The following is a 14,210-nucleotide window of genomic DNA, read 5'->3' on the forward strand; positions in this document are numbered from 1 at the left end:
ATGCAGCCAAAGGCCTTATTGGAGCCTTCCTGTTTCCGCAGGTCTTAGGAGCCGCGGCGTAATTGGATAAAAGTCAGGCTAGGGGGCGGGATTCCAGGCTGTTTTCCGCTAATCGATTAGTCAATATCTAAGAGGGTGGTACGGGAGGTGGCAGATCTACGATCCAATTGGCTTCGGGCTCAGTGGGAGGCGGGATGAATGCTCGGGAGAGGACTGAAGAAGTCCGCGGCCCACCTGCGAGCACAGGAGTGAGGTAGTGAGCCTAGCCCACCCGGCCCCCGAGATCTGGCCCAGCACTTCTGTTCTCGGACTCCAGGGTGCTGAGGGTTGAGGTCTGGGTGCAGTGACAGGGTCGGTGTCCTCGGGATGAGATTTGGGGTTTCCCGGGATTAGATGGGGTGTCCGGAGGTGTTTTGAGGATATTTCTGGTGATATTTGGGACCCTGAGATGTGACCAGGGGTCTTTACTGTTAGAATTAGGTCACTGGGCTGGTTTTTGGGAGTCAGTGGGGGGATATCTGAATACCCAGAGCTGCGAGTTTGAGCTGCTGGGGCAAACTGAAATTTTTGGGTCTCGGTGACGGCGTGGATGCTGGGGGTCCAGAGAGCATGAGATCTTGAGGGCTGACATTTGGAGAGGTGGGGTTGGAGGTTGTCTCAGGATTGTTCTGGGTCTTCCCCACCCGCATTCCCGGGCTGGTAGCCCTTTATCTCTGATGGGTTAGCTGTGACCCTGTCCTTAAGCAGGGTCACAGGCTGAAGACCATGGGGCAAAGGTAAAACTCTGAAAGACCCGATGCCTCTTTTCCAGGCCTGCAAGATGGAGGAAAGTGGGAATCCAGGAAGCCTGACTAAGATGGTCCATCTACTGGTCTTGTCGGGGGCCTGGGGCATGCAAATGTGGGTGACCTTCATCTCAGGTAGGGACCCTCCACCTGAACATCATGGGTACCCAGGGTGTAGACAAGAATGAAAGGAGACCTGGAAGTGTCCTAACAGGCATGTGGTTCCCTATACCCTACAGGCTTCCTGCTTTTCCGAAGCCTTCCCCGACATACCTTTGGCCTTGTGCAGAGCAAACTCTTCCCTTTCTACTTTAACATCTCCATGGGCTGTGCTTTCATCAACCTCTGCATCTTGGCTTCACAACATGCCTGGACTCAGCTCACATTCTGGGAGGCCAGCCAGGTATGCGGGCTTGGGCTCCACTGTCTTCTGGACATCCATTCCCAGGACCCCACTGAGTACCTATGGCTACACCTTTGTGAGAATTAAAAAACAAACAAGCAACTGCACCTTCCTGGTGGAAACAAAGCTGGGCTCTGGATACCCTTGAGCAGTGCATAGCCTGCACAACTATCCCTAGCAGCCCTATCTATTCCTCAGTGTCTCCCTGCTGGCTGCTGCTCCCTCTCTTTCCCCTGGCTGGGCCTGCTGCCAAGTTGTGGTGACTCAGCTAGGTTGGGGCAGTGACCCCAGCTCATTGTTTAAAAACCAGGCTGACTGGGAATTTACAGTCCCCCCACACATTTCCCCAGCCACAAGGAAGGGAACCATCTCTGCATCTCATATTTCTCTATCCTGCCTTTCCCCTGCCCCCATTACGTTCCTCAGATGCGGGCAGGAAAGGCTTGACAAGGGTTTCGAGAATAATCCCAAAGAGACAGAGAGGATTTGGGGTAACTAGAACTTTGAGGACTTTCTGTTCACTCCCCGTGGGCCCAATCTCAGCTTCTGGAGTCTGGCAGGGACCATTGAGGAGATGGGCCCTGTCTTAGGCTCTTTTGGGGGGAAAGAGTTATGGTGCTCTGTCCCAATCTGGGGAAGAGAGGTTCTGGCCAGAGAGATACGCCCAGGGTGGAGACAAGGCTGTGTTTGGTAACTTCCAGTCTGGGTATCAGAGGAGGAAAGGCTCAGAAGGTTTTGGGTGAGGGGGTGAATAGAGGAGATGGTGATGGAACCTTTCCTTGGGAGCTGCTGGTTTGAAAGCTGGAGCTCTGTTTGGGGCCTCTAGAGTGGGTTTGGGGAAGGACAGGGAGGCCTAGCTTTAATCTAATCTAATGCTGTCTCATCCCCCTCTGGGTTTTGAGGATGCAGGAGGACCCTCCCTGGGACCCTTCCTTCCTGCCTCCTCAGCCTGACTCACCCTGTTCTCTTCCCACCACCCTGCCAGCTCTGCCTGATGCTCCTGAGCCTCTCACTGGCCGCCGTCAACGCCCGCTGGCTGGAGCCCCGCACCACAACTGCCATGTGGGCCCTGCACAGGGTGGAGAAGGAGCGGGGTCTGGGCGGGGAGGTACCTGGAAGCCACCAGGGCCCCGACCCCTACCGCCAGCTGCGGGAGAAGGACCCCAAGTACAGTGTCCTCCGCCAGACCTTTTTCCGCTACCATGGCCTGTCCTCCATTTGCAATCTGGGCTGTCTCCTGAGCAATGGGCTCTGCCTTGCAAGCCTTGCCCTGGGCCTTGGGAGCCTCTAACGCCCACTTCCTCTCGGGCCCTGCTGAGGCCCCAGATGTGAATAAACACTTCTTTGGAAAGGGCTGCTGTCATTTTTCTCCAGCTGGAAAGTGGGCAAGAGGGGCGGGCAAAGGTAGAGCCGAGGGACTTCATTACCACAAACATGCGGCATGATCTGGGGTGTTAGCTGTTGCACACCCCAAGCTCTTCCTGTAACGGTGCGCCTTTATTGAGCACCTGCTGTGTGCCAGGCAGGGCACTAACCATGACACATTACTATATTACAGTAACAATAGCCAGTTCTGAGCCCCAGGGGACAATCCTGTTTTCCACCCCATCAACACTGGGGATGGCCACAGGACTCGCTGTGGCCAAGGAAGTGTAAAGAGTCACTTGTTTTTGTTTTGTTTTTTTTTTTTTAATTTTATTTAGTTTTTTGACAGACAGAGATCACAGGTAGGCAGAGAGGCAGGCAGAGAGAGAGGAAGGGAAGCAGGCGCCCCGCTGAGCAGAGAGACCGATGCGGGTCTCAATCCTAGGACCCTGGAATCACGACCTGAGCCGAAGGCAGAGGCTTTAACCCACTGAGCCACCCAGGTGCCCCTGAAGAGTCACTTTCAAAGAGAAGTGTGCAAGGCAGAGTGTGATGAGCTACATTTTTCCTTCCCCACGACCAGTGTGAGTGAGAAGCACATCTCCGCCGTTGAGTGCCATGGAGACTGGGGCTGCCTGTTACTGATCATATGCTGGCCCTTCCCGATGCATGTCATCTCCATACATCTGTGTGGCTCTTGGGGGGAGCTACTATTGTTCCCACGAAGCAATGGGGACCCAGAGAAGCTCAGCAAGTGGCTTCAGATGTAGTCATTGGGATTTGACTCCAGCAAAGCCTGCAGATCTTCTCATGCCTTGAAGAAAATTCTGGGGCCTCACGTAAGGCCGGATGCCAAATTTCCTCGTTGTGTCTGGTCTCAGGCAAAGAGGTGCCTTTCTTTGAGGCTCCATTTCCTTATCTGGAAAAGGTTCAATTCTAAGGGACCTGCGGAGTATTTCGCAGGGACCTAGTCCGCTTTAGGGACCTAGCCCGCAGGGGCCTAGCTCGCACAGGCCTGTGAGGTAGGGATTCTTGTTAGGGACTGCTGGAGGGTTGGGGGCAATAGGCCCCACGAGGTTAAGTAGCACGTCCAAAGTTAAACCGCGCTAGAAAGTGGGGGAGCTGGGATTCGAACCTGACTCCAGAATCCACGCTCTTCATTTGAGTGCAAAGAGTAGGAGCTCTACACATAGTTAGGAAAAGTGAAAAGTTTATTGTTGGGGGCCGGGCCCTAGGCTGCTCCCAGCTCGGTGCAGCGTCCAGCCCCACCCCCATTCCCCCAGACCTGCGTTCGGGAGCCCCGCCCCGGACCGGCCCCGCCCCGCCCCGCCCTCTCCGGGGAGCCGCCCCTCCTCCCCGGCCTGGGCGGAGCCCGCGCGGGATCCGGGTGGCTGCGGGCGGCGGCGGTGGCGGCGGTGGCGGCGGCGGTGGCGGCGGCGGCGGCGGGGTCGGCGTCGCGGCTGGGGCCAGACCGCAGCTAGTTCGAAGAAGGAACGCCCGCGGGCAGAGCCCCCCCGACGCGAGGTAACCCTTTCCGAGGGACCGCATCCCGCTCCGCACCTCCGCGTCCCAGCAGTTCTGGGGGGCCGGGGGCTAGAGGGTGGGCCCGGGGCCCGGGGAACAAAGGCGGGCGGTGGGAGAACGCCTTCTTCCCTCGCCCCCACCCAGCTGGGCTGCTCGGGGAGCGTTAATGGGGCGCGGGCGGGGCAGAGAGCCCAGCTGGGAACAGGAGATGGGACCATATGGCGATGGGAGGAAGCTCCTGAGCCCCCCTGCACTGGCGGGGGCGCCCCACATCCAGCAGGGGGCCAGGGCCGAGCCCTCCGGGGACCCTTATCTAGTGCCAGGCGTGAGGGACGGTGGCCAGATGGTCAGGAAGAGGTGGGACCGGCTGACAGGTGGGCTGGGTCTGGGCCTGGGGAAAGGGCCCCAGTCTGGCAGCCCTGCCCAGCATGGGGAAAGGTTTCCTGCCTCTTGTCTTCCCCTGCTCGAACTCGTTCTCCCGGAACACCGGGTGGGGCTGAGGGCTGGGCAGGAAAGCGGGCAGGTTCGGTCCTCTTTTAAAATGGAAAAAAGCCCCACAGGCTGTTGAGAAATAGCTTTGCTAAGGGTTCCTCTGCCACTGTGCCCTCAGTTCACCCAGGCCTCCTGGACCCTCCCTGTGCAGCTCAAGGCGTGGCCATAGACAGCTGGGGAAACTGAGGCCTAGGGAGGCGGTGAGGGCTAAGGACCCTGATGAAGCAGCCCAGCTTCTTCAGATTAACAGGAAAGGAAGATCAGGGGTAGAGGGGAGTGCGGCTTCCTTAGAGTTGAGGACTGTCACTGCAGCCTCTGTGGGTTGGGGCTGGGGTGAGTCAGCCCTGCCCTGAGGGAGATGGGGCCCACCCCTTTGACAAATAGAAGGTGGCAGGACCTATTTGGGGCTAGAGCTGGGCTTTAAACCCGGGCTTTATCCGCTAAAACCCCCTTCCCTATGGAGGCCAGGGATGGGGTTAAACTCAGCATTGCGGTATGGGGGTGGTCAGGGCAAGTGTCCCTGCCAAAGTCAACACCCAGGCCATGAGGGGGGGCTCTAGCCAGCTGGCAGGCCCCCCTCCCCCCAGCCCACACCTGGGCCAAGCCAGCTGCTCACTCTGGGGCAAAGTCCACACCTGTACCTTCTGCAGGGTCTGGCTCCTCAGTGGCCAGAGGAGGCACCCCATGTGCCCCCCACAGCCTGGGTCCTGGCATTGGATAAGCGTCCCCATTTTCCAGAGGAGGACCCTGAAGACCAGAGAGAGCAAGGGATGTTCTGAGGTCACTTGGCCTCCAAGGAGCAGAGTCAGGATTTGAATCCGGGTCTGGCCTATGCGCTCGTGTTTTATTTTTCTTCAGGGCTCCAGCCCTCCCCGCCCTCCCCTCCAGAGGCTCTCTGCCAAGATGGCATCAGCTGGAGACCCCCCGACAGGCCCACGGGATGCAGCTGACCAGAACTTCGACTACATGTTCAAGCTACTGCTTATCGGCAACAGCAGCGTGGGCAAGACGTCCTTCCTGTTCCGCTACGCGGACGACTCCTTCACACCTGCCTTTGTCAGCACTGTGGGCATCGACTTCAAGGTCAAGACGGTCTATCGCCATGACAAGAGGATCAAGCTGCAGATCTGGGTGGGCCAGGCGGCCGTTGTGGATCTGGGGCAAAGGGACAGGGGTCTTTGTGCTGGTCCAGGAGGGGCTGGGGTTCTTCCAGAGACATCCCTGACAGGGTGGAGGGCTGTGGGGAGGGGTCCTGGGGGAGTGAGAGTGGCCCAAAGTCAGGGAGGGGGATTGGGGTAGATGTGAAGAGTGGCAGAGGGGCGGATTATCTATGAGGTGACTTCATCAGGATGAGGAGACTATGCTCTGCCCTATAGGGTCTGAGGGGCAGACAGCTGCTAACCCAAGGCGGGTTAGAAGTCCTGGTGACCAGTGGGGAAGAGGTGTGGATCCCATCGCAGGATCCCCCACAGACTTGTGTGCTCCTCAGAGACATGCTCTTGCTCCCAACATGGCCGCCGATGATGATGAGTGTGGTATCACGCACCGGGGTGTCAGCATGGAGACCGTACTCTCTGGCCCAGGTGGCGCTTGTATGGGGCCATGGAGTCTGTTCTTCGAGATGAGGTCCAAGTCTGTGAGAGGCCACTGACCCCTCAGACTGGGAACTCCACAGAGGCAGGGCCATGCCTCCTGTCAGGCTGGGGCTGTGAGCACAGGGTGGTGGCCCGCTTAGGGCCCTGCACGGGTGGCGTGGGGAACAGGGTAGCTGCTGGTGGCCTGACCCTGCTGTGTGTCTAGGACACGGCAGGCCAGGAGCGCTACCGCACCATCACCACAGCCTACTACCGTGGAGCCATGGGCTTCCTGCTCATGTATGACGTGGCCAACCAGGAGTCCTTCACCGCTGTGCAGGACTGGTGAGTGCTTGCCGACCACTGACACCCTGACCTTCACCCTATCCCCCTGACTCTCCCATTTCTAGCTTCATGGCCCTCAAACTCCACAGGGCCACGCAGATCAAGACCTACTCCTGGGACAACGCTCAGGTGATCCTGGTGGGGAACAAGTGTGACCTGGAAGATGAGCGGGTCGTGCCTACTGAGGATGGCCGGAGGCTCGCCGATGACCTTGGTTAGTGCCCAGCCTGGGCCCCAGAACCAAACCCCAATCTGCACCTTTAGGGCCCGGGTCCAACCACAGGGTTGCCCTTTGAGGCTCTGCTCAGAAAAATACCCACAGGTATGCCACCTTCTGCATTTAATTTCAGGGAATTCAGTGACAGATACTCCCCACTGTCCTGGGAACCCAGAGTGGGCAAAAACATTGCTGGAAATGTATCCTCCAAACACCCCACTCATGTGGGGAGTGGCGAGTATCTCAGATCACAGCACTGCCACTCCTGTTGGCAGGAGGGACAAGAACAGTGAGCAACCACCCGAAGATCTCACAGTGGGGATGTCTCGAAACAGAGAGCACAGTCATGTGGCAGAGCACTATGCAGCTGTGAGAAGGGACGGACGCGTTCCTTACGCTCTGCTGTGGCAACATCTCTGGGATACGGGGCTCAGGGGGAAGAGCGAATGACAGAGAAGTTGGCTTGGCTGCTTCCTTTAGTTCACAGCTCAGCAAATGTTTTCTTGAAGGGCCAGACAGGAAGTAATCTGCAGGCACAGAGTCACTGTCAGGGCCCTCAGCTCCACCTGGAAGCAGCCAGCGAGCTTACGGGAATGAATGTGACCGTCATTAAGACCTGGCTGACAAAAGTAGGTGATGGGCCCGATCTGGCCTGTGACTCAGAGTTTGCTGGCCCCTGCAGGAATGTATAAAAATATATATGAATAAGAATATACACTTAGGTTTGCCCAAAGAAACTCCAGAAGGATATGGAAACATCTAGTAACAGGGGCAGCCCATGTGCATCCAAGAACTGGGAACCAGAGCACTGGGATGGGAGGAAGAGATTTCAGGCTACCTTTTTGAATTACATAAATGGAAATTTAGGCTAAAAGGAAATTTTTTTTTTAAGGTTTTATTTATTTAAGAGAGAGAGATTGCATGAGTTTCGGGGAGGGGCAGAGGGAGAAGCAGACTCCCCACTGAGCGGGGAGCCTGAAGCAGGGCTCCATCCAGGACCTCAGGATCATGACCTGAGCTGAAGGCAGATGCTGGACTGAGCCACCCAGGCGCCCCTAAGCTAAAAGGAAATCTTTCCTGGAGTATTCTAGAATTCAAAGCCCTCCATAGAACTTTCGTTGCAGGAGGCAATGTAACCACCACCACAGGGGAGGGCTGGTAAGAACCCAGACTCAGGAGCTTGAATCCCATTCTGCAACCCAGTAGCTATATGACCTTGGGCACATCGCCTCCCCTCTCTGTGCTTCCATTTCCCCATCTGGAAAACAGAGTGAAAACCGCATTTCCTTCGGGGCGCTGTTAGAAAGATGAAGTAAGGGGCGCCTGGGTGGCTCAGTGGGTTAAGCCGCTGCCTTCGGCTCAGGTCATGATCTCAGAGTCCTGGGATCGAGCCCCGCATCGGGCTCTCTGCTCAGCGGGGAGCCTGCTTCCTCCTCTCTCTCTGCCTGCCTCTCTGCCTGCTTGTGATCTCTCTCTGTCAAATAAATAAATAAAATCTTTAAAAAAAAAAAAAAAGAAAGATGAAGTAAGCCAACACGGGCCCTGATTGAACACTAACTCGTATTCGTTCTCCATCACCTGGTGATCTTGCTTTTGGTAATTTCATCTGTCTGGGCCTGTGCTTCCACTTGTGTGAAATGGAGGTTATGAGAGCCCCAGTTCATCAAGCTGTCGTGGGGACAAAAACGAATATGACATGAGGCCAGTGTCACAGTCTGGCACACAGACGGTTGTATCTGAGTGTTAGCTAGCATGATTATGAACTCTTTTTTTTTTTTAGAAGAAAGAACAGATGACTTCCTTCTTTTTTTAATTTTTTTATTTTATTTTTTTAAGATTTTATTTATTTATTTGACAGAGATCACAAGTAGGCAGAGAAGCAGGCAGAGAGAGAGGGGGAAGCAGGCTCCCTGCTGAGCAGAGAGCCCGATGCGGGACTCGATCCCAGAACCCTGGGATCATGACCTGAGCTGAAGGCAGAGGCTTAACCCACTGAGCCACCCAGGCACCATGACGGTGAACTCTTGTTGATGCTTGCACATAAAGCTCTAAGCACCCCATAACGGCCCACAGATCCTCAAATATTTACTATCTGGCCCTTTACGGAGAAAGTTCAGGGACCCTGGACTCTACACAGTCTTCTTTTTTTCTTACCAACGATTTGTTGGACAGACTGGGTCTTTGTTCGAGGGAACATCTCCCCTTTGAGATCTGGCTGTCTGCTCCCTCGTGGTGTGATTGAACTTGCTCCCCTGTTCCGTGGGTTTTCTGGGCACTCCAACTTGGGTCTCATTTCCAGCTATGATGGGGAGTCAGCCTGTACAGTTGGGGCCTAGATCCCCAGTCTGTCATAGAACTGGTGAAATCAGCTGCGATTCCCATCCATGGGCTGGATACTTACAGATGTTGCCCCCACCTTGCAGAGAACATCTAGTGACTAGGGGTGAGGGGCCTCCCTACTCCATCATAAAGTTTAAAATACTGGCGTACGGAGCAGGAGACAGAATTTGATGCACTCATGTACATGCAGTACCCCCTACAAACCCAACCCCAATAATTGTGTACTTGTATTTTTTTTAAAAAGTGGAAAGCAAAGGGGCACCTGGGTGGCTCAGTGGGTTAAAGCCTCTGCCTTCGGCTCAGGTCATGATCTCAGGGTCCTGGGATCGAGCCCCGCATCGGGCTCTCTGCTCAGTGGAGAGCCTGCTTCCTCTTCTCTCTCTCTCTGCCTGCCTCTCTGCCTACATGTGATCTCTGTCTGTCAAATAAATGAATGAAATCTTTAAAAAAAAAAAGTGGAAAGCAAAAATAAAAACAACAGTAGTAATTGTTTCTGGATCATGAGATGATAAATAGCTTTTCTATTCATCTTGATATTTTTTGGTAGTTTCTAAGTTTAATTAATTTCTTCACTACTTATAATCAGACAAAAAAATAGTATTACAAAAAGAACTCAGAATGTTTGAGGCAGAGCCATGCATAAGGAAATGTCAAGCATGGGATGCCTGGGTGGCTCAGTCAGTTGGGCACCTGCCTTTGGCTTGGGTCATGATCCTGGGGTCCTGGGATCGAGTCCCACATTGGGCTCTCTGCTGGGCAGGGACCCGCTTCTCCCTCTGCCGGCCGCTCACCATGCTTGTACACTCTCTCTTTCTCTCTCTCTCTCTCTAATAAATAATTAAATAAAATCTTAAAAAAAAAAAAAAAGGAAATGGCCAGGCTTGCCTAGGAAGACAGTGGCGTGACAGTGATGATCACTAGGCTCGGGGTAAAAGATTTGAGTTCATGGTCTGCCTCCGTCATTCAATCCATCATTCAGCGAATAGTTTCCAAGCACCTGCTCTGTGCCAGGCACAAGACAAGGCTCCTGCCCTCCCCAAGCTGGCATTCTAGTGACAGAGATGGCTAGTAAGTGGATAATTACACACACATAATTCTTTAATTGTAATTGCATTTTTATAGTACAGCATGACAAGTGCTAGGAGAGGGCTGTGTTTACCCTGCACTGTGTAATGTGGTGGGTGTTTGAATTTCTGGCCCAGCTGGGTGGGTGTTGTGGGTGTGGATGTTCTCTCAGACCATTCCGGGCAGTAACCCCCTGTAGGCAGAGCCTGAGCCAGCCTTTTAGGGGTACAAGAAGGATTGCCATGTACACCTTTATTGTTAGGTCTGCAGCCCACTTTTTGTAGCTGAGGGACCATGGGCGAGTCCCCAGAGCCTTTGTACTACCTTCTAGCTTTTGGAGGACAAACTTTTTTAAATTCAAAAAAAAAGTTTATTTTTTATTTTTTATTTTTATTTTTGATACAGAGAGAGAGAGAGAGTGGGGGGGGAGAGGCAGAGGGAGAAGGAGCTGGGTTCCATCCCAGACCCTGAGATCATGACCTGAGGCAAAATTGAGCATTCGATGCTTAACTCACTGAGCCACCCAGGCACCCAGGACAAGCTTTTTGTTTTTATTTATTTATTTTTATTTATTTATTTATTTTTAAAGATTTTATTTATTTATTTGACAGAGATCACAAGCAGGCAGAGAGGCAGGTAGAGAGAGAGGAGGAAGCAGGCTCCCTGCTGAGCAGAGAGCCCGATGCGGGGCTCGATCCCAGGACCCTGAGATCATGACCCGAGCCGAAGGCAGCGGCTTAACCCACTGAGCCACCCAGGCGCCCCAGCTTTTTGTTTTTGTTTTGTTTTTTTTTTTTTTTAAAGATTTTATTTATTTATTTGTCAGAGAGAGAGAGCAAGCACAGGCAGACAGAATGGCAAGCAGAGGCAGAGGGAGAAGCAGGCTCCCTGATGAGCAAGGAGCCCGATGTGGGACTCGATCCCAGGACGCTGGGATCACGACCTGAGCCGAAGGCAGCTGCTTAACCAACTGAGCCACCCAGGCGTCCCAGCTTTTTGTTTTTAAATGAAAGACAAGTTAGGTGCGTCTAGGTGTTTGCTGCTGCTTATTTATTATCATTATTGCTACCGCTTTTTTTTTTTTTTTTAAAGATTTTATTTATTTATTTGACAGACAGAGATCACAAGTAGGCAGAGAGGCAGGCAGAGAGAGAAGAGGAAGCAGGCTCCCTGCTGAGCTGAGAGCCCTATGCGGGGCTCTATCCCAGGACCCTGAGATCATGACCTGAGCCGAAAGCAGTGGCTTAACCCACTGAGCCACCCAGGCGCCCTGCTATAGCTTTTTTGAAAAAAAGATTTTATTGATTTATTTGAGAGAGTGAGAGCACACTTGAGCATGGGCACAAGCAGGGGAGGGGCAGAGGAAAAGGAAGAAGCAGGATTCATCCCAAGGACTTGAACCCAAGGCTCCAGGATCATCACCTGAGCCAAAGGCAGATGCTTAGCTGACTGAGCCACCCAGGTGCTCCTCATTATTGCCACTTTTAATATGTTCTGTGGGTCAAGACTGTGGGCATCGCAGATGCCCTGTGGATGCTGGGAAACCCACCATTTGTTACATGCCTGCTGGGTCCTGGAACATTACTAGCTAGACTCTTAGCCATTGCTTTGTGACAAAGAGATTGTTGGCACAGCCCCAGCAGGGGCTGCTGCCACAGACTTTTATCAGCATCAGCATCGTTCCCTTTTTACAGATGAGCCAACTGAGGCTTCGAGAGACCGAGGCACTCGGTCATGGTCTCACAACGGCATGAAGGGCAGACCTGGGCTTGGAGACCAGGTTTGGGTGATGTCACAGCCCCGGCTCTGCCCTCCGGGGGTCTCACTGCTATTCCCACCTTGTGTCCTTCCAGGTTTTGAGTTCTTCGAGGCCAGTGCCAAGGAGAACATCAATGTGAAGCAGGTCTTTGAGCGCCTGGTGGACGTCATCTGTGAGAAGATGAATGAGTCCCTAGACCCCAGCTCCAGCCCGGGGAGCAATGGGAAAGGCCCGGCCTTGGGGGACACCACGCCCCCTGAGCCCAGCAGCTGCAGCTGCTAGAGATGGTCCCCAATCCCTGCCTACCCCTTCCGGCCTTGGCAGGGACTGTGACTGAGGCATGAGCCACAAGGGCTGTTTCCAAGCTCAGGGTGCCCCCTTCCCTCCTGCCAGCTGCCCTGGCTCCTGCATGACCTCCGACTTGCCTGAGCAGCCTTAACACAAGCTCCAGGCCCTGGGGATTCTGCATGGCGGGCAGAGTCTGGGGGCACTGACATGCACGAGCTTGCTGCCTTTCAGGAATCCTAACAGAGGGAGGGTGGGCAGTGTGTCCCACCCCGTCTGGTGGGAGGGCCTCCACAGTGCCTTCTGGGGTTAGAGCTCTCATCCTCGTCCACTCTGTGTGGGGCATTGCCTGGTGTTCACCAGCTGGTCGAAGATGCTTCATCGTCTTCCTCCTGCAGGGTGGGTCCTCGGAGTTCATCCCTGGGGACATGGAAGGCGATGCCTTTCTCAGGGGCCCCTGGTGTGGTCCCAGGCCTGCCTGTGAAACTCCTCAGACCTCAAGCTTCCAAGGCAGGGAGGTGATTTTAGCCCTCACAGACCCTTTCCTGCTGGCCCGCAGACCCTCTGCCTGTGCAAGCCGAATTAGAGCAGCTTTCCCATTGTAAAGGGACAGGAAGTCAGAGCCCCCTCACCCCAGCTTCAGGGACCCCAGAAGTGCCTTCTGAGCTTCCCCAGGATTGCGCGTCACCCACACTCCCGCCACTGTTTTGGCTTATCTACTGTAGCATCTCCGATCCCTGGATTGAATTCTGGAATTCTGGGCCCCATCAGGCTGGGCAGAGAATGGCCCAACCTGTGGAGTTCCCACTCGGGATTTTTTGCCGGAAGTTAACCTCAGAGCCAGGAGCCTGGGCCCTCCCACCCATACCTGCCTCTCCCGGGCCCCATTTGGCTGGTGATGTTTTAAGCAAGGTCTTTCCACATCTTACATCCTGCTAGAGAAGGAAATTGAGCAATGTTCCCATCGCCTGCCCTTGCTGGCGACCTGCCGATGGAAGGACTTGGGCTCCTCCCCCTCAAGGACCCTTGAAGACCCAGAGCCCTGTTTCCTGAGCCACATCATTGGTGGGGACAGAGAGGTGATGTTTCCTACTAATGGAGGAATGGAGGATGTTTCCCCCTAAGGGAAGCTGTAGGGTTGGGCTGAAGGGGCGAGAAGGCAAGATTGGGTAATTACTGTTGCTACACGCTCTTCACAGATGCGCTTGGGAGTGGCAGGCTGATGGCAATGGGCTGGGAATCAGTGTCCCTGGTTGACACATGATCAGGGGTCCCTAGCGGGCAGGGGCTCCTGCTGGGAGCTTATGTGCAGTCTGGGGACCTCCATCTTGATCTCCAAACCTCCCCCACCCCAGCTCAGTGGCCTTCCTGCCCACCCAAGTCCAGACTCCAGTGGCCTGGCTCCTGTTTATGGCCCGGAACACCAGCTAACATCCCAGAATTTGACAGACCCTGGGAGGATGGTCTAAACAGATGGTTTGAGTTCCACCCCCAGGCCCTGCCACCAAAACCACTTGCTATACAGCCTTAAAAATCTCAGCCTCCTCCTCCTGCAAGCGAGGAAGATCTGGTTCAAGTGGAACTTGGCTCTTCCTAGAAGCTCTGCTTTGAATTTATTTCTAGAGGGCCCCATTCGTCCCTTACCAAGGGCTGCCCTTAGATCTTCAAAGTGAGGGCATCTCTGTAAGTCAACAATCCAGAATACAGGTGAAATGGTCAAGTTCCTGGAAACACATACAGTGAGTTTGGGGGATGTTTGGGGGCAGGAGTCAAAAATGTTGGTTACTTTAACATAAAAGAGAAATTAAAGCAGCTATTAAAAAAAAAAAAAAAAGCCTGTTAAGATGCTCCTTGGGCTGTCAAGATTCTGTGGGCTAGTCCATTTTCCTTAAGCTGCTTGCCAGAAAAAAAAAAAAAAAATGGTGGATCAAAGTGCCATTATCTAAAGGGACAAGCCAACTTGTCATAGTCTGCATGATAAGAAAAAAAAAAACAACTCTGGTTGTGCCTTGCCCTTGACGTGAAGTTTACACATGATTTTTGGACAGTTGAGCTT

At 53.9% G+C, this 14,210-nt stretch overlaps 2 protein-coding genes across 9 annotated transcripts; both read left to right on the plus strand.

Moving 5' to 3' along the window:
* The first annotated feature begins 3 nt into the window (after window positions 1-3).
* On the plus strand, window positions 4-2,542 carry TMEM205 (transmembrane protein 205). Of its 5 annotated transcripts, none has more exons than XM_047701952.1 (4): window positions 4-41; window positions 812-920; window positions 1,025-1,188; window positions 2,174-2,542. In XM_047701952.1, exons 2-4 carry the CDS (start codon window positions 821-823, stop codon window positions 2,477-2,479), a joined length of 570 nt encoding a protein of 189 aa, XP_047557908.1. In that variant the 5' UTR covers window positions 4-41; window positions 812-820; the 3' UTR covers window positions 2,480-2,542. The 5 variants fall into 5 exon arrangements, with proteins under 5 accessions (XP_047557908.1, XP_047557875.1, XP_047557891.1 ...); XM_047701919.1 differs by lacking the exon at window positions 4-41 and adding an exon at window positions 48-351; XM_047701935.1 differs by lacking the exon at window positions 4-41 and adding an exon at window positions 48-317.
* A 1,392-nt stretch (window positions 2,543-3,934) lies between these two features.
* On the plus strand, window positions 3,935-13,988 carry RAB3D (RAB3D, member RAS oncogene family). Of its 4 annotated transcripts, none has more exons than XM_047701969.1 (5): window positions 3,935-4,077; window positions 5,458-5,700; window positions 6,370-6,488; window positions 6,578-6,702; window positions 11,964-13,988. In XM_047701969.1, exons 2-5 carry the CDS (start codon window positions 5,473-5,475, stop codon window positions 12,149-12,151), a joined length of 660 nt encoding a protein of 219 aa, XP_047557925.1. In that variant the 5' UTR covers window positions 3,935-4,077; window positions 5,458-5,472; the 3' UTR covers window positions 12,152-13,988. The 4 variants fall into 4 exon arrangements, with proteins under 4 accessions (XP_047557925.1, XP_047557918.1, XP_047557946.1 ...); XM_047701962.1 differs by having other exon boundaries at window positions 3,936-4,077; window positions 5,428-5,700; XM_047701990.1 differs by having other exon boundaries at window positions 3,946-4,129.
* The last annotated feature ends 222 nt before the right edge of the window (window positions 13,989-14,210 follow it).

This window comes from Lutra lutra, chromosome 1, assembly GCF_902655055.1.
Source record: "Lutra lutra chromosome 1, mLutLut1.2, whole genome shotgun sequence".
Lineage (NCBI taxonomy): Eukaryota > Metazoa > Chordata > Mammalia > Carnivora > Mustelidae > Lutra > Lutra lutra.